This window comes from Maylandia zebra, linkage group LG1, assembly GCF_041146795.1.
Source record: "Maylandia zebra isolate NMK-2024a linkage group LG1, Mzebra_GT3a, whole genome shotgun sequence".
Lineage (NCBI taxonomy): Eukaryota > Metazoa > Chordata > Actinopteri > Cichliformes > Cichlidae > Maylandia > Maylandia zebra.
In genome coordinates, this window is record NC_135167.1 from 12,313,962 (window position 1) to 12,332,268 (window position 18,307).

Here is an 18,307-nt window from a genome sequence, read left to right on the forward strand (position 1 = left end):
TGTTAGGCCTGCAGGTTTATTGCTGTGGTGTTCTCCTCTGTCTTGTGGCAGACAAACATTTTTTTTTTTTACTGGCACAAATAATTTGTGGGGCATCTTATTAAGACACCTGATTGTTCTCTCATTTTCATTATAGTAATATTTTTAAATGGTTGTACAAAATAAAATAAAATAAAAAACAAAAAAAACACCAGGTGTATTTGCTGCATTTGTTGATAAATAGTTGTATATGTTTACAAAATGTGTGTAAGTTTTCAAAATGTACAATTTATATTAGCATTTAAAGTTATAGAAATAATTTACTCAACACGTCTGTGGTTTTTACAGTTAAAAAAACAAAACAAAAAAACAAAACAAAACAAAAAAACACTACTAGGATTTTATGTTTGGTTTTTTTTATGTTTTATTCATGTCTCTAATCATCTGGCGTTTGCTAAAAATCTGACGTGGAAGAGCAATTTTACCTTTCAGAACAACAACCCAAGCACTGTGTGAAATGTACAGGTTATAGGTCATATTAAAGGTGGGAAAAACCTGTGAAATATATACTGGCTTATGTTTTTTCCCCCACAACAGCAACTTACATTTTAACAAGAATATGCTAAAATTCTTGTTAAAGAATTTAACACACACAAACGCACACACAGAACTGGGGTTGTTGTGCACTTCACCTATAGGAAGACTTTGTTCACTTAAAAGTCACAAATTAAAAATCAGAAAGCTACAGACAAGAACATGAAATACAATTCGTTTTTTTATTTAATATAAGGCAACGAAAGAAATCACATCTTACAAACAGGTTACACACAAACCCTAGTTATCAAAATAGCTACAAGTAATTTAAAGCCCAAACCCATTCCCAATGATGTAACAACTGCCAAGCTGAATATTATAAAGTGCGTTCTTATTCTCAATCATCACCAAGGCAAAGTTGTCATTATGTTTTTCTCAAAGTGAACCTGACAGAACTTTCAGGCGCTAAGCATGTGTTTTTAATCACTTTAATATCTCAGTTGCATCTACACAGCATTCATTTACCTTTCACATCAATCAAAATGTACTGCTTGAAGGATCATTTGATCAATAACATGTGTTCCCTTGCTTTGCAAATGTAAAATTAAATTGAGATTTTAAAAAAGACAAAGAAGAGAGTCCATATTCAACACTGTAAGTCAGCATCTTTCGCCGTCTACGGATCGGTCAGTTCTTTTCTCTAAAGAAAAGGAAAGACATGTTAATGTTTACTTTAATCTTTTAGTTTAGTAAGAAAGGCAGACTCATAGGCAGCATTTGAATTTATAATGCAAGCTGCATATATGATTTGTTCTACTAATAACAAACAACAGAGATAATGCATTCAAAAATTCATGCCACAGCTCTCCCACGTCAACTGCAAGCAGAATCATGCAAAGGGCAACATGAACACATTGGGAACTGCATGAAGGATGAGGCAGTTATTAAATCCTGTCCATTGAAAAAAAGCTGGAATGAGCAGAGAGTGGAAAAGGAAACAAAAAAGGACAAAAACAAACAAACAAAAAACTAAAAAAAAAAAGAGGAAATAAGTTAATGTCATTCCAGGGCCACAGCTTTTAGACAAGTCCACTTTATCATATCACTGGGAGTCACTTTAGACACATCAAAGATTATTTTCAGTCAACTGGAGACACCTAATGGCTAAAATGGTGTATTATTTCACACTCAAACTTCTGTCCTAAAATGTATTTGAATTTTAAAAGAGTTAATATGTAGTTTGTCTTTAAATATCAAACTGACCCTGGAAATCAGGAGTTAAAATGTCAAAACAAAGGGTGATAAAGAAGCTGATAAGAGACAATAAGGCACTGCAGTAAGTGACATTAATGACAGGAGCGTTGCAGGGGAGAGGTCTGGGGTTTGGAGGGAAGCACACCTGGCAGCAAAGGTTCCCTGGATGAGTCCAAGACCTGGTGAAAATGAAGCCAGGTCAGAATTGTCTCTCTTTTACAGTTTGTGCGTGTCTCACTCTCATGGACATACGTACACACACACGCCCACACATTCACCCAGCCTTGCCAGAGTGTTACAAGTTTAATGTTTTGTGATGACTTTGAATGTCTGGATGGCAAATGTGAGAACCACAGATATTTTCATATTGGCTGCATGGATTTCCCTAAACCTTTCAAACATAATAAGCCTCTCTCGTGTGAGAAATAAATTTCAAGTTATAGTTTTGACTGATGGCTGTCTTTGTATCATAAAGGCAATCTCAGAACTAAAGGTATAGTTTAGATGCTTGGTTTTATTCTTTTGATTTAACAAGCTCAAACATTAAACAAACGATAAAACCATTTCCTAACATCCTTGAACCCTGCTGAGTTGCTTCTATATTTAGTGATTGCATGGTCCCGTCTATCACAAGCAACAATCATCTTATAAGCAACAATCAGCTTAGATAAGCTACAATCGGCTTATCTATCAGATTTGTTATTATTTTATGCGCCATGCCATATGCTTGGGTCAGTTGATCAACAGCTTTTAATAGTTCAAAGAAGGAGACTGGTTTTCACTGTAAAAACGATCCATTTAAGACCAAGGAGTCAACCTCATTAAGTACTCAAATCTCAACTAAAAACACACTTGGTTTCATTATCCTTTCCAGTTTAACTGGTGTATTTCTTCTGTTCCTTCAAAAGCAGGCTTAATTTATTCTTGCTCTCCAACATTTCATTAATTTTGATTCTACTGTCATTCTTTTTAATTCTCTGTTTATTATGTATTTCTCAGTATATTGTAAATACTTTTTGCTTGGTACACCATCTCCAGCTGTTACAGATTTTAGTCAGAATGAACCTTAAAGTTGGATCAGAACTGCTGGATATGTTTATCTAGTCTAATATCACTGAGATTAACAGGAGAGGTAGCTGAATAACACTGCTACAGTATTCCGCAAATTTCCACGTGTCATGTCTGGAAAACAGAATTTATAGATATCATGTCCATTTTCTAGTTGCTTTTCCAATTCAGGGTCACCAAATGGTTGGAGCCTGTTCATGGTGAGGGACGGGGAACAGCTTGGAGAGTTCTATCACAGGGCTAAAACATAAGGACAGACAAACATTTACACTCATATCTACAAATATGCCCAACTTAGATTTAACCTAATATGCATGTTTTTTGGATTGTATATTAGGTCAGAGTTTACAGAAATCCATGCAAAGATAATCATCATTGTTTTCACATTTACCATCATTTAAGCCAGCAGCCGTTCCAGTTAAAACCATTCTCAGTCACAACGGGGGTCACATATTTTTAAGGTCAGGAAACAGTTAGACAACAGGGAAAATAGCCTGGAATAAACAGCATTCTTTGAGGCCAGCATGCAATTCAATATAATATAAGCACTTTTTTTGAACAGCCTGCTGTGTCAGGTGAGACCAGTTTTTTTTCACAGCTGACTTGTATATGAACCGCTGACAGGCATATTAGAAATGATGCATGCTATGGAACTCCAGCTGACAGCAAACAAGATTTTTCTGTTTGTTTTAAAACAGCTACCAGTCAAGAAAAACTCGCTCTCCAAGAATCCAGCAAGCAAACAGTCAAGTTTTCTTCCAAGAACTCCAGCTAACACAGGAACACATAGGAAAACTAACAAGTGATCTTTCCCTTTTCCTCCTTTTTTAACGGATTGTCATTTCATTATGGTAAACAAAGACAGCCTACAACTAAAGCATGTCAGGATTTCCATATTAGTAAGGTAAATTATTAATAATCACGTAGTCTGTGACTACACTTCTTATTCCGTCCTCTGGATTTAAAAAGAGCAAACTGTTGACAGATTTTTTTCTTTAATGAACCGGTATTGACAGTCAAATATGACAGCTACAAGAGGAATGACGTTTTTTGGAATAATAGAAAAACACCAATACAATTCTCCCTCTCCTCCTCTCACCTGGTATGTGGTTCCAGCCCAGAACTGCTTCATCTCCCCCCTGCAGCCTGCCACCACAGCAGAAGTTATCACAGTGAAGGGCACTAAGTAAAGCAGAGCAGGCTGTCCCATTCCTGACAGCAACATCACGATGAATGTCAGTATCATTCCCAGGAAATAGGCTAAAAAGAAATATGAAGAAGGAAAGAGATATGGTAAACTTAAAGCTTACACCTGGCTTTATATGGCAGCCTTTCAGTTGACAAGTGTGAAAAGAGACTCAGTAAAAAGCTAATTCAGTGCACTTGTAAATAAAACTTTATTACTACATCAGCTAATAAACCTCAAAGACTAAAAAGTAAAACTGCAGCTAAATACAAGTGAACCCTTTGAAAGTACAGAGAATTGAACTTGCAGGTCATAAAAATGGTAACAAACAAAATGATGCATAAAAGCTATATTCATGTATTCAATAGTAAAACTAGGTAGTTATCAACAGTTCAAGCTGGAAAAAGTTGTGCTAACGACTTGTCTTTGACTCATGTGCTCCAATTAAGAAGATGACATTTGAAGTAAGGGTTGTAATTTTTTTTTTTTTTAAATAAAGTTATCCTCGAGAGATTACTCGGTTTGAATTATACTTCAATGTCAACAATGTTCAAAAGATAAATTACAGAGATGTAATGAGCTGGAAAAGCCTGTAAAGTATTTCTAAAGGCCTTCTATTCCACTTATCCAGTTCAGGGGCTGGAGGGCTGGAGACCCGACAGATAGTCAGTTTGCTGTGGGGCTCATGCTCAAATTCACACCACGACCAATTTAGGATCATCATTCGCCTAAAATCATATCTTCAGACTGTGGGATGAAGATTGCAAAAGTCCACTTTTAGACAATGCTCTGTGGCCAACTATTGAACCATTTTAAGCTAAAAAAAATAAATAAATCTTGTTTGGAGGTATAAGGCATTGCACACCAACACGTAAATGTCATCCAAGCTGCACACCACGGTGAAAGGAACATCATGGTCTGTTTGCAAGTGTTCTTATAAAATACTTCGTCAGTGCAGCGACACAATAAATTATGTTTGGTATGCCAATTTTAAAGAGGAAGTAGAGAGAAGAACATGATGAGTATACCAACAGGACTTTGGATTTGAGCAAGGTTGTCACTGACTCTGTTGAGAACAAGGTCAGTAAGATGCAGTGGTATTGGGTGAGTCTGGGCTTTTTGTAAACATTATTGAAAAAACATTACCACTTAAATGTTGGAAATATGCATTCACACAGTCCCATTATCGTGCTATTAAATATTATAGATTACTGCTATGCAATATTATTTTTTGCTTTGTGCGCTTATATGTATGTATAACAAAGAGATAACAGAGACCAAGTGAATGAGGGAGTGTGTTTGCATTGGTACAACACAGCATTAAAAATCCAGGAAAAAAAAAACATTTTGCAATTCTGAGAATTTCTAATGGAGACCGTTGTGACTGAAAGAGGTTCTACAAGTCATGTAAGTCGAGAGTTCACTTGCCTTTTCCAGCCTGCACTGTGAATGATTTCTCAGTTTGTGTAATAAAGACATGAAATGTACAAATGTTCTCGTGTTATCAGTTAAGTCATGTTGACATAGATGAAGATCAGACCGCATTTTATGAGTAATAAAACTAAAAAGAGCTCATAAGCGTTTGCGTGACATTGCATGAAGTTCAATATGAAGAACGTGAGTTCAGTCCTGGCAGTCAATACAAATGACTGATCATATGCAATATGATAAGAAAATAAGAAAAGAAAAGAAATAGTGTACGTTTAAACCAGCAATTCACTCAAACAGATCGGGGTTTGGCAAAAATCAAACCCCGATCTGAATATTTTCCCCCTTTTCACAAAATTCAATGACTTTACACACAAGACATTGTGTGTGTGTGTTTGTTTTTTTAAATCCATGAAAATTAATGACAGACCCAACAAAATGATAACAGATGTGTGATACCTATGCAGCAACTGACGAAGTAGACTTTCCTCTTGCTCTTGATCCAAACATCAAACCTGCTGCAGTAGGCAACCAAAAGACCTGTGGGTCCAACAACAATGCAGGGTGAGAGCCACTCATCATTACACATACATCATCCAGTATGAAATCCTGTATGTATGGGTTAGTGACTCATTCATTTCCCCCCCTATTTACAGTTAATGATGTAAAGAGACTAACCGAAGACATATGAAATCTATAGAAGAGTCTAGCTAAACTCAAACCACGGACTCTGCATTTATTGAGTAAGCACCCTAACATTTTGCTATCAAGTTGCAATTTTAAATTAGTTTTCCTATTTTGTTCTTTGTGTTTTTGAATCAAAGAAACAGACTAGATATTTTTAAAAACAAAAACAAAAAAACAACAACCTTTATTTGTATTAAAAACTAAATCTAACACATTGTTAAGAATTGCTTCATATGTCTAACTAATGTTTGTACACAGAAATGCTCACACATATAAGCAGTGGTGTAAAGGTGAACCGCGAGAGCGTCTATATCCTTACCTGGGACAATGATGTCGCCGTAACCCAGGATGGAGAACTGCATCATACACAGGTTCTGAGCCCAAGCTAAGAGACGCGGGACACGCATCACCACAGGAAGCTGAGAAAATGAAGCATTACAGATGCTAAAAATGACAAAAAGGCCAACAGCAGAAATCTTGTTCAGTGTCTTTGTGTTCCACCTAATCTGACGGCCGTCCCTTAGCTTTACTTGAATCCAACCTATAGCAGGTACACTTTTCTACACTGCTGTAGATTACTTTGCATATTTTCTGATACACAGACATTTCCAGCTAAATCTTTCATTTCCATATTTCAGAATCCATCCGGTCTGCGTAGACATAAAGAACGAAGCTCTAAACAAAAGGACTGCTATCATTTATTGTTGTCTGTATTGTGTTTTTGTAATACCTGAACTGAACTTCTTAAATCTTACCTCCCACTTTTATTTTTTCCACAATAAGATCGAGAACAAGCAAACCCACTCAGGAATTTAGTAAAATAAAAAATGAAAACCAAAGAAAAAAAAAAGCTAGTCACCATGTGTGTAGGCAATTTTTACACAAATCAATAAGAATACAAAACAATTTGTCTCAAGGAGTATGAAAATAATGCATTCCTGATTAATTAATGAGCTGTAAAACTGCTGCTCTAATCTTTCTTAAGCAATATTGCTGGAAAATGTGGTAACTTATAAGCACCCATCACCGTGCACCTTTTTTATTAATATCCTGTAACAAAAACATGCGTGTGCACATAACTAGCTCACAACATTACTTGCTGCAAACAAACAAAAAAAAACATCTTTCTCGTGCCAAAAAGATATTTTTAATCATATTAGTTTCTTCTTAACCACCTTCTGGACATGCATGACAGACATGCATATAGATACACGTATATAAACCTTTTATCATTTTAACATATGTATATATGTACACATTTTAACATATGTACACATTTACCCAATCAAAACGTAAAATTAGTTCTTTCACAGACTAAAACATCAACCGCCACCGTACCTCCCTACCCACCTCAGCTATCATTACAACAAAAACAAAACCAAACAATAAAGGAAAAAGTAGTGGATGGGTAACAAGTCAAGCCTTACTTTCTCAGAGGGAGGCTGGGGTTCAGCGGGGATCTCCACACCTTGTGTCTAAGACAGAACCCGCCCAACCCCAGTGCACAGTTAGTCTATTGTTCCCCTCAGGGCATCTACAACAAGCAGTCCATGTCAGCTGGGTTGTTAATGAAGCCATAACAAACGTGTAAGGGAGTTCCACCAAGCCCATCTTATAGTGCTCCGTTTGTGACTCTGGTAAAGAGTGATTTTTTTTTTTTAACCCACTTCCTGAACCCAAATTTATACAAGTGAATCTGAGTATTAAAAGAAGAGTTACAATGCAGATTAGTTTGTCCATTAGACATAAAATGTTGCCTTAATTAGGCTGTGAATTTTTATGTATACAATAGTGTGAAAAGTCTTGAGTTAGCCCTCATGTTTTTATATTTTGCTAGGAAAATGAAAAAATATGGTTGAAGTGATTCCATGATGGTTGAACCAGGACTCTTAGGCTTCTTGAACAAGACAAAAAGCTTTTCTTTGGGTATTGGCTGCCTTTTCTTTTGTTCTCTGTTAAGATGATCCCACATTACCTCAATAATTTTGAGGTCTGGGCTCTGGGGACACCAATCGATGACTAATAGTGTTCCACTGTGTGTTTTTTCTATCCAGGTGTGCTTTTACTGTGTTGGAAGTGTGTTTGCTGGGATCATTCTCGTGCTGAAATATGAAGCTGCTCCAGCCCCAAACTCTGACAGAAACTCTGCTGCCTTTTACAGATGGCTGCAGACATTCACTATTGTCCCTCCCTCCTGACCTCCTTTGTACATTTTGATCATTTGGATTTAACACCCAATGGGACCTGTTGCCACTGATTTTCAGTCCAGCACTTGTGAATTTGGTATACCTCAGCTTCGTCTCATTTTCTCCTGTTTCTTAAGAATTGCTTCTAGACAGTTACTGTATCTGATGAGGGTAGATATTTTTAGTCTGTTACTTCTTCTTTTCTTCTCTACTTGTTCAGCTTCCTTAATTTTTTTAAGGACGCTCTGCACACCATGCTAAGATATGGTTTTTAGCTAATAACTTTATTTCCAACAGCCTTTTTTCTAAGCTGTCTGTTAAGCGTAGACACAGAGGTTCATCTTTTTTTAGCTTTGAATTATTCATCGGTCAGTGTTAAGTAACCTAATAAACATTCCCCTGAAAACGAGTGAAAAATCAGCCAATGGCCAAAGAAAAACTTTGGCAGACCTTTAGAAACCCTGGAAAATTTTTGCTCAAGACCAGTTTAAAAGACAAGTCTGGCTCCATGGATGGGAAATATAAAAAAAATAAAATTCTAAGTGACCTTCTAGTCTTTATGGCACACGTTTGAAGAAATTCTCTCATAATGTGAAAGAGATTTTGCATTCACATCAGTACAGTCAGACTTGGATATGGATAAAGCCAGCTGTGAAGAAAAAAATTGGGGTTTTTTTCCAAATTAACAATAGCCCTAAAAACAGTTTGGTGGAGTTCCCCTTCAAGATGGGAAACAATGCAGGAAGCTTACCTTCTCTCCAGATGCATCTGGGCCCAGGGCAACCTGCACCATGATGCTTACTCCATTCTGTGGCAAAGGGGGAGATGCCAAGCATTCATATCAAATTACTTAATGAAAATGAAATAACATCATACTAAAACACCAGAGCAAAATATCCTCAGAAAGGCCCTCAGAGAGTGCAAAAGCTAATGCCTCATCTCATGTTGTCTAAGCGATCTTAGATTAGATTAGATTAGATAGAACTTTATTAATCCCTCGGGTGGGTTCCTCTGGGAAATTCGATTTCCAAAAAGCACAGCACCGACAGAAGTTTCAGAGTTAAGATCTAGATCTAAACCAAAATTTAGACAGAGTGTACTCACACTAGACATAGTTGCCTCGCCTGAGCACGACTGTTATACATCCCCACTCCCCTTATGGCTTGTGCTCATATAAACCGGAGTAAACTTCAGTTTGTTTCGCTCACCCTCTTTCGTAGACTGTTGCTGTTGAAAAGCACTCCTGCAGAGCATCAGTTTGTCATTGACGAAAAAGTGAAAATCTATGCTCAGGCCTGTGGACCACTCACACTACTGTGCTCAAGCATTCCTGAACCGTAAAGATTCACTTATCTATATCCAGGCATGGCATCCAGTGATCTAACTAGTACAACTAGACTTTGCCTCAATTCAGTACAGCTGAAATTCCTTCTGCCTCAGATCAGATCCACAACAGAATTTCACAGAGGTAGTCAAACTAAATAAATTCAAGTCATTTTTAATTGTTCTTATGGCTGCCAATGTTATATATAAACCTTATGGCTACTTCTTTGCCTGAGACGACTCTATTCTGAAGTTTTAAATGTTTTAGCTCTGACGTTTTTAGATGTTTCTGCATCTGACTTTTTTTATATGTATAAACTTATTTTGTGGAATTTCTTGTTTGTTTTATTAGTAAACTTACTTTTGGCTTTCTCAGCTTATACGCTCCTGGTTAAATAAAGGTTCAACTATAAGAAAGTATTATTCCCTTTTCCATGCCACACATCTACATTAATTTTTATTAAATTAGGGTGATATTTTTGTAGTTTGTGCACAAACTTGCTAATAGACAAAAACATCCAAGGTGTACATATCAATTTGTGTGCAGGGTTCACTTCATATTAAAAAATAATAACTAATTCAGTGTATAACTAATATTTGATGAGTGGATTCTCAAATGTGTCAGACCTTGAGGCAATAAGAGCAGCAAATGCAGAGAAATAGCAAAAACTTCATTTTTAAAAAAAATCAATAACAACATTACTGCTTTAGCAACAAGATACAGATAAAAAACAAAAATAAAGATAAACATACCTTAGTGAAGAAAGGAGTGATGAAAACAAAGAAGACATCATATACAAGCAGGAGGCTCAGAAGAATCACACAGATCTTCGAGAAATTGGAAAGAAAAAATTATCACCAACTACATGGCTCAAAACTCCATGTGAGGAAATCTGCTAGAAGCTTTGTGAGTGTGATAACATTTTTAATCAAATATCAAAGACGGGAAAAAAACAAAAATTCTTAGGAATGGAGCACTGCCTGACATTCTTACAGGAAGTGTTGATAAATATGAACAAATATATATTTGTATAAATAGAACAACTACAGTGCAAGTATTCATTGTACAAGAAAAAATACCTTGAAATTGGACAGTGAAATTGTCTTCATGAAGTTGAGGCAGAAAGCAATGCCAAGGAGGTCCTGCAGAATCCAGATCCATCTGCAAGACATAAAGACCTCTTTGACTTTAGGGTTTTCATTACTTTAAATGTAGCTATTTCAGGATAAACTGTCTCATAAACATTGTTACAATTTTCTGGGTAATTTTAACCTACAGTGTTGTAGAAATTCACCACCACAGTGGTGTAACCATGTCTGAAAACTGACAGGACTGTGAATGTGTACCTGTCTTCATTTCTGTACACTCCCCAGACCACAGAAATGCTAATGCACACAGCAGCCAACAAGAGAGACCTCACTGAAAAGTTCCAATTCCGGACAGAGAACCTGGAAAAAGACACAGAGCCACATTTAGGTAGAAACAAAGAAACAAAAACAAAACAAGTAAAATTCTTGCACACATTCACCGAGACGCTGATGTTTGTTTGAAGCTTTTCAAGCTTTAAACCACTGGTCTTTTTAATATAAAAACAGAAAAAAAAAAGTTTTTTAAATGTTAGTAACACATCAAAAATCAGACCTTTACTATCCATGAATCACTTGGATCTTGCAGTACTTAATTTCCCCCTTCTGCCTAGATTATTTTACCTCACCATTTGTGTGAACCACTCACTCAACGACAGCATCCCCCCTCTGTGACTTCTGGAGAAATTCACAATTCATTTTTAACTTTTACATGGCTAAGCTCCTCATTTTACTGACCTACCGTACATTCAACCAATTTGCTATACGTTAATTTTTATCTTTTCGTCACTTTAACGCAGTAATTTCCCCAGGTTTTTCAATACAAACAAAATAATATCTCACTCAAAATTAGTCGCCAGGAACTAGTCAATAGTAAAAACTCTCTCTAAAGGTCTGATATCTATTTAATGTTTTAACTACAATGATGTGGTGTATATTTAATGTGGTTCCAAAGTCTGAGGCTCATACCTTAAAGTGCCGCAACCGATTTTGTCCATCACTGCATCAAAACAGCTATAGAGCGCAGAGGCAGATGCCAGGCAGAAGATAACAATAATGACGTAAACTGGAGAAAAATAAATAAATAGATCATATCACCAAAACTCGAGGTAAAATTACTCTGTTAAACAACCAGGAACTGATAAAAAAAAAACTAAAAAACAACAACAACAAAACCCTAACCGAGAACTTTGTAGAAGAAGTACATGAGGACGAGCATCCCGCACATCAAGGCAACAAAGATAACCACTTTGAGAGGAGAGTACAGTGAAAGCTCTCCACTGTCTGCTTTGCTTTCTCCTCCTCCTCCTCCTCCTCCTCCAGACGCACCGCTATTCAACCGTTCCCTGAAACACACAAACAAAAAACCCCTCTTTGAACTGTGTTTGAATTAGAAGAAACAAAACAACATCAGGCAGAATGAAATGTGAAGCAATGCAATACATATGATCTCAGCAAGAGTACATTTAAATGTCACTTGCTCACATCATTATCACCAATTGACATTACACAGTTAATGATATTTTGACTGCATATGAAAAAAATATATAAATCAATGTGTTTTCTGCTATGTTTGGTTTATTTTTAATGAGACATCATTACAGACACGAGTTTTCAGCTCACAGCTGTATAATACTGAAAAATCTCACCTCTCACACGCCCCGCTCCAGTAGCCGCCCAAAACAACTGTGCCAATGGAAATCAGCAGGATGACTGCAATGCTTGGATCGATCTTTGTGGAAGGTGGAGCATACAGCTTCACCTGCATCTCATTCCCGAAGACCTGAGGACGCATGTAAAGAGTTAAAAATGGTCATCAGATTCAAACAAGACATATTAAAGGATTTATTAAAAAGAAAAAGTTCTCTGACCTGCCAAGCTTCCAGGAAATCCTTGTACCTCATGAGAGCGAGAGAAATATTGACCTTCGCGTACTCCGACTCGTTGGCTGATGGGATTGTCTGAAGACATTTTTATAAATATTATCAGTGATTTGGGAATGTTTCAAGTATAATAGAGCAACAATAAAACAAACAAAAAACACTTCGAGATGAGACTTTTTTTAATAAATTGACTCTAGATCAATTAAACTGCATAGAATTTAATTTTTTGTGAGGTGGTAGAAGTATCAGTTTTACCGCTTGCTTTTGTTGTGAAAGTGTTCGTGCAGGGACAGAAGTACAGGGCAGATGTGTATTAGTGGTCTTGAGACTCAATGCACTCTTTATGATTTGGTGGATTGGTGATCACCGATCACAGGATGCAACACTGGCGTATATTTTTCAATAAAGCAACACTGGGTAAGCTTACAGTTTACTTCTTCTGTTACTAGTCACCTTGGACATTTGCAGGAAGATCTAAACATAAATATACTGTTGCCGCACAGCAAGAAGGTCCTGAGTTCAATTCCATCATCAGGCCGGGGTCTTTCTGTGTGGAGTTTGCATGTTCTCCCCGTGTTTGCATGGGTTCTCTCCGGCTACTCCGGCTTCCTCCCACAGTTCAAAGACATGCAGCTTGTGGGGATAGGTTAACTGTTTAATCCAAATTGCCCATAGGTGGGAATGTGCGAGTGAATGTGAGTGCGAATGGTTGTCTGTCCCTGTGTGTTGGCCCTACGACAGACTGGCGACCTGTCCAGGGTATACCCCGCCTCTCGCCCTATGACAGCTGGGATAGGCTCCAGTGCCCCTCGCGACCCTGAAAAGGATAAGCGGAAGCGAATGGATGGATGGATCTATTGTTAAATATGAAAGCATTATAAGGTATTTAGTAAAGGAGACAGGGCTTTTCTTCTTGTTTTTACACTGCATTTTTTACATATTTTAAATTTGTATGGGTGCAAACTTGGGCAGGTCCTGCGTGTGAAAGGGATTAGATCTCACTGGGAGCTCCTGATTAAATGAATGTTATTAAAATTTGACTTCAGTTAAATTTAAGTGAACAACACATGTATGCTCTTGGGTGTCGGCCTTGTAACAGCAACTCTAATATGAGGTATCTGTTTGTGAAGACATAAAGCAGATTCATGTCATAATTTAAAATTAATCAATAAAATTTCAAATTGTCTAGTTAACAGATGAATGAATTACAATGACACCAAACTATTTCACAAGGCAATAAAGCATTTTTAGATGGAAATCCCCACAGAAACACCACATCTGTATCATTTCCTGAATCACGCCTTTGTCTAGCGCACTTCTCTGATCACCCAAAAGCAGCAAAGAGGAAATAATAACTAACCATAAAAAAAAAATTTAAGGAAGATCTCAAATCAGCTTAATCAAGCTAACATCTTACCAGCGTTTTATTGCTGGCAATGAGCAAAGCCATCGCTCCAAGTCCCTGAGCGATAAGGGCCTTCTGGCTGAAATCACAGTTGCCCCTCATCACCACCAGAGCCTTGCCCATTACTGAAGATGCATTGATCCCTGAGCTGTCACACAGCAGAGAGGAAGTCATATTCACCAACTGGTACTCCATCTGAAAAAGTCCATTAACACTTACAGTAAGACAGTGTTTGGAAAGGTGTCAAAACCAAAAGAGCTGTAAAATAGAAAAACTTACTGCAGAATTCAGTGACTGTGCCAGTGGGGTCCAAGAGTGATTGTGAACAATGCAGAACTCCCTCTCTGTATCTCCATTTGAAATATGCGAGATCGCTTCCTGGCCATTTATCTATTGAGAAAGAAATAGTACCCCTTTGATACACTACATATGGAAAATATCTGAACCCAGCCCTGCTTTGACAGTAAAATGTTATCCATGTTCAACACACTTAAGGCTCATTGAGTACCTTGTCATAAATCATTCACACTGAGCCAAGGGACAAATACAAATAAATACAAAATATGGTATAAAATGGTATCAAAATCACATTATGCTCTGAACTATTCATAAGTGCAATAATCTATTTTTTATGAAGAGTACTTCAAGCATTTGCCCACACAGATGCATTTGGAGAGTTAAGAACAACAATTTTTTTCCCCCAGCTAATGGATCTTGTTCATCACTTTTCCATTTCCGAACAAACAAAAACAAAACCCATCAATGCTTACATCATCTGTGTTGAGATCTACAACCTACTAGATGATACTATAAATCTGCTAATGCTTATTGGGTTAGTTTATGCTACAGCATCCTATTAATGAAATAGGATAATTAATTAAAAGTAACTAGGTTAATTTAAATACATTCCAACACTATCACCATCAAATCTCAACAACAACAGCCCAACAGCCCATGTATGTTAGGATATACAAATATTTTAATATTATATAGGACACATGAATGAAGGAAAAGTTGCCAGCTTTTCTTGTAAATCTGCCACTTTTCCCCATAAATTTGACATTTATCAGAAAGTTTTTTTCCTTATATATTTTACATTATTTTCTCATAAATTTAGCTCATACATTGGGGTATAGATCTCATGATTTTTTTTCCTTTAAAAGTTTTATACATTTTTTTTTAAAGAGGGGGGACTTGGATTTTAGCCCAGCCACTTATTAATCACTTTATTTTATTATCGCTGTCACAGTAATCCGTAAACTTTATTTTGTACTCTCAAAGTTAGATATCTCAAAGTTTCATGCCACTTGTCAGCTTTAGTATAGAGTCCCACATGAACACCCGCGCTGTGATCTGCTCACCCAAACGTAAACACTTCCTTGTTGGTGACGTCGCGGAAATCACCGTCTTCAAGTTCCATGGTTTCGGTAAAATTAGATTAAAACGGCCAGCACAGTTATATCTATCTTCACTTCAGCTTTCTTTAAAACAACCTTACCCTAACAGCAGAGCAGTAAAACAGTTTTCCGTGTCGTAGCGCACTGAGGCTAACTGAAATGAACACGAGAGCTAACAATTAACCGCAGTTTGAACGGTTGTATTACAAGAAAACACAATCCCTGAGATAGAGACTAACACGGTCTGCCGACTACATGCTCAACATTTATTCAAAACGTTAACAGTCACAGCTGACCGTTTTTTTCGTCGGTAAGTTTGGCTATCAGGCCCGTCAACAGCTAGTTATCAACATTCACCAACTTACCTCCGACGCTAAACAAAGGAGCGACAAAAATACGACTGCGACAGTTCCTTCCATCTTGTTACCACTCGTTTTTACCTATCCAGACAACATGAAATCACTTCTTTACGGCACGACGACACTTTCTACCCCATAAGCTGTTCCATCATGGCTGTGGTTTAGCTGGCTAGTAGTTGCCGGGGGACTTCCTGTATCGGCTTGTGACATAAACCTGCTGAGCCGCGAGTTTCTGTTTCACCCCAAAGCGTCAGAACAACAACACATATGGCACACGCACACACACTCCTCGTACTAACCACGATTTTAGCACCGTGTAACTTTGGAGACGTTTAAGTTAAGTTTCTTTCACTTAAATAATAAGTGGCAGATAAATTATAATGGCCAGTGTTTAAAACAGAGCTCTAATTCTTTCAAAGTTAAGAAAAGACAACTTTCTTCTTCTATTTTTACCAGATATTTTCTCATAAATGTGACATAGTTTCTCATCAATTTGCTTTTGTTTTCTTATTAATATGCAATTACCCTTTCCTTGTACCCAGCTTTTTTTTTACTTATAAATTTTTTTAATGAATTTGTCCTGTTTCTTCTCATAAATTGGCATTTTTTTCTTGTAATCTTGCATTCTTCTACATAAATTAGCATATTTTTTTTCCAGATTTGTCTGGCAAATTGGCTTTTTTCATTTTTCATATTTTAAAATTTGCTCACAATAATGTTTTTTTTTGGTTGTAAATTTGACAATTGTTTTCTTGTAAAATTGCCTCTTTGTTTTTACTGTAACCAAAGGCAAAGAAAAACTGCAGTCAATTTATGTCCAAAGCACCTGTTTCCTGGGTTTTATTAGATATCAACAGAACCAGGGTTCAGTGCTAGGACCACTTCTGTTTACATTATTCCCCTAGGCAGCATCATTAGAAGACATAGCATACATTTTCACTGCTATGCAGATGGCACGCAGCTCTATCCACGAAGCCAGGTAACACACACCAATTAGTTAAACTGCAGGAATGTCTTAAAGACATAAAGACCTGGATGGCCGCTAACTTTCTGCTTCTTAATTCAGATAAAACTGAGGTTATTGTACTCGGCCCTGAAAATCTTAGAAATATGGTATCTAACCAGATTCTTACTCTGGATGGCATTACCTTGGCCTCCAGTAATGCTGTGAGGAACCTTGGAGTCATTTTTGACCAGGACATGTCCTTCAATGCACATATTAAACAAATATGTAAGACTGCTTTCTTCCATTTGCGCAACATCTCTAAAGTTAGAGATATCCTGTCTCAGAGTGACGCTGATAAACTAGTTCATGCATTTATTACTTCCAGGCTGGACTACTGTAATTCATTATTATCAGGATGTCCTAAAAACTCGCTGAAAAGCCTTCAGCTAATCCAAAATGCTGCAGCAAGAGTCCTGACAGGGACTAGAAAGAGAGAGCATATTTCTCCTGTTTTGGCTTCCCTTCATTGGCTTCCTGTTAAATCCAGAATTGAATTCAAAATCCTGCTCCTCACATACAAGGTCTTGAATAATCAGGCCCCATCTTATCTTAATGACCTTGTAGTACCATATCACCCTATTAGAGCACTTCGCTCTCGCACTGCAGGCTTACTTGTTGTTCCTAGAGTATTTAAAAGTAGAATGGGAGGGAGAGCCTTCAGTTTTCAGGCCCCTCTTCTGTGGAACCAGCTTCCAGTTTGGATTCGGGAGACAGACACTATCTCTACTTTTAAGATTAGGCTTAAAACGTTCCTTTTTGCTGAAGCATATAGTTAGGGCTGGACCAGGTGACCCTGAATCCCCCCCTTAGTTATGCTGCAATAGACGTAGGCTGCCGGGGATTCCCATGATGCATTGAGTTTTTCCCTTCCAGTCACCTTTCTCACTCCGTATGTGTTAATAGACCTCTCTGCATTGAATCATGTCTGTTATTAACCTCTGTCTCTCTTCCACAGCATATCTTTCATCCTGTTTTCCTTCTCTCACCCCAACCGGTTGCAGCAGATGGCCCCGCCCCTCCCTGAGCCTGGTTCTGCTGGAGGTTTCTTCCTGTTAAAAAGGAGTTTTTCCTTCCCACTGTCGCCAAAGTGCTTGCTCATAGGGGGTCATATGATTGTTGGGTTTTTCTCTGTACCTATGAAGTGGCTTGAGGCGACTTTTGTTGTGATTTGGCGCTATATAAATAAAATTGAATTGAAGTTGGACTCAGATCATCTTATCAGTCTCAAGTCTTTGGCCACTGATCAGGCAGTCAGACCTCGCTTAGCCTTTTGGGTAATAAAATATGAAGATGGTGTCAAAGAAAACATTTGGCTTTTTCCTAACCACTGGGTGGTTGCATCCATTGTTTGTACTGTCTGGTTAGAAGATGGTTTTTGAGTTATAATCAGAATTAGATTAGGCTACGGTTTGTGAGGGGCTTGGCACTTTTAAGTAAGCAAGATAAGCATTACCTCTCTGTTTTTAATGGTGATCTATCCTGTTACATCGTATTCCTCAGCACCAGTTAGTTAATAACAGTGTCAG

General features: G+C 37.4%; 1 protein-coding gene across 4 annotated transcripts; it reads right to left on the reverse strand.

The window, feature by feature from the left end:
• Positions 1-736: 736 nt before the first annotated feature.
• sppl2a (signal peptide peptidase like 2A) lies at positions 737-16,010 on the reverse strand. 4 transcript variants are annotated; one of them, XM_004539598.5, is made up of 17 exons: positions 15,782-16,009; positions 14,299-14,409; positions 14,032-14,214; positions 12,603-12,692; positions 12,381-12,514; positions 11,914-12,077; positions 11,701-11,797; positions 10,993-11,094; positions 10,726-10,807; positions 10,399-10,473; positions 9,074-9,130; positions 7,564-7,611; positions 6,456-6,555; positions 5,909-5,989; positions 3,935-4,095; positions 1,913-1,946; positions 737-1,213 (listed from the first exon to the last, which is right to left on the reverse strand). In XM_004539598.5, the coding sequence occupies exons 1-17, from the start codon at positions 15,833-15,835 to the stop codon at positions 1,173-1,175; spliced, it is 1,614 nt and encodes a 537-aa protein (XP_004539655.3). In that variant the 5' UTR covers positions 15,836-16,009; the 3' UTR covers positions 737-1,172. The 4 variants fall into 4 exon arrangements, with proteins under 4 accessions (XP_004539655.3, XP_076736529.1, XP_004539656.3 ...); XM_076880414.1 differs by lacking the exon at positions 15,782-16,009 and adding an exon at positions 15,381-15,529; XM_004539599.5 differs by lacking the exon at positions 7,564-7,611 and having other exon boundaries at positions 15,782-16,010.
• Positions 16,011-18,307: the final 2,297 nt, after the last annotated feature.

What these genes read in the sequence shown, in the direction of transcription:
- sppl2a (XM_004539598.5), bottom strand. Translation starts at nt 15,835, where the DNA reads ATGGAAGGAACTGTCGCAGTCGTATTTTTGTCGCTCCTTTGTTTAGCG. An exon ending in TTTCACTGTCCAATTTCAAG is followed by an intron (nt 10,474 to 10,725) that starts GTATTTTTTCTT and finishes AATTTCTCGAAG; the next exon opens with ATCTGTGTGATTCTTCTGAG. An exon ending in TCACTCCTTTCTTCACTAAG is followed by an intron (nt 9,131 to 10,398) that starts GTATGTTTATCT and finishes CCTTTGCCACAG; the next exon opens with AATGGAGTAAGCATCATGGT.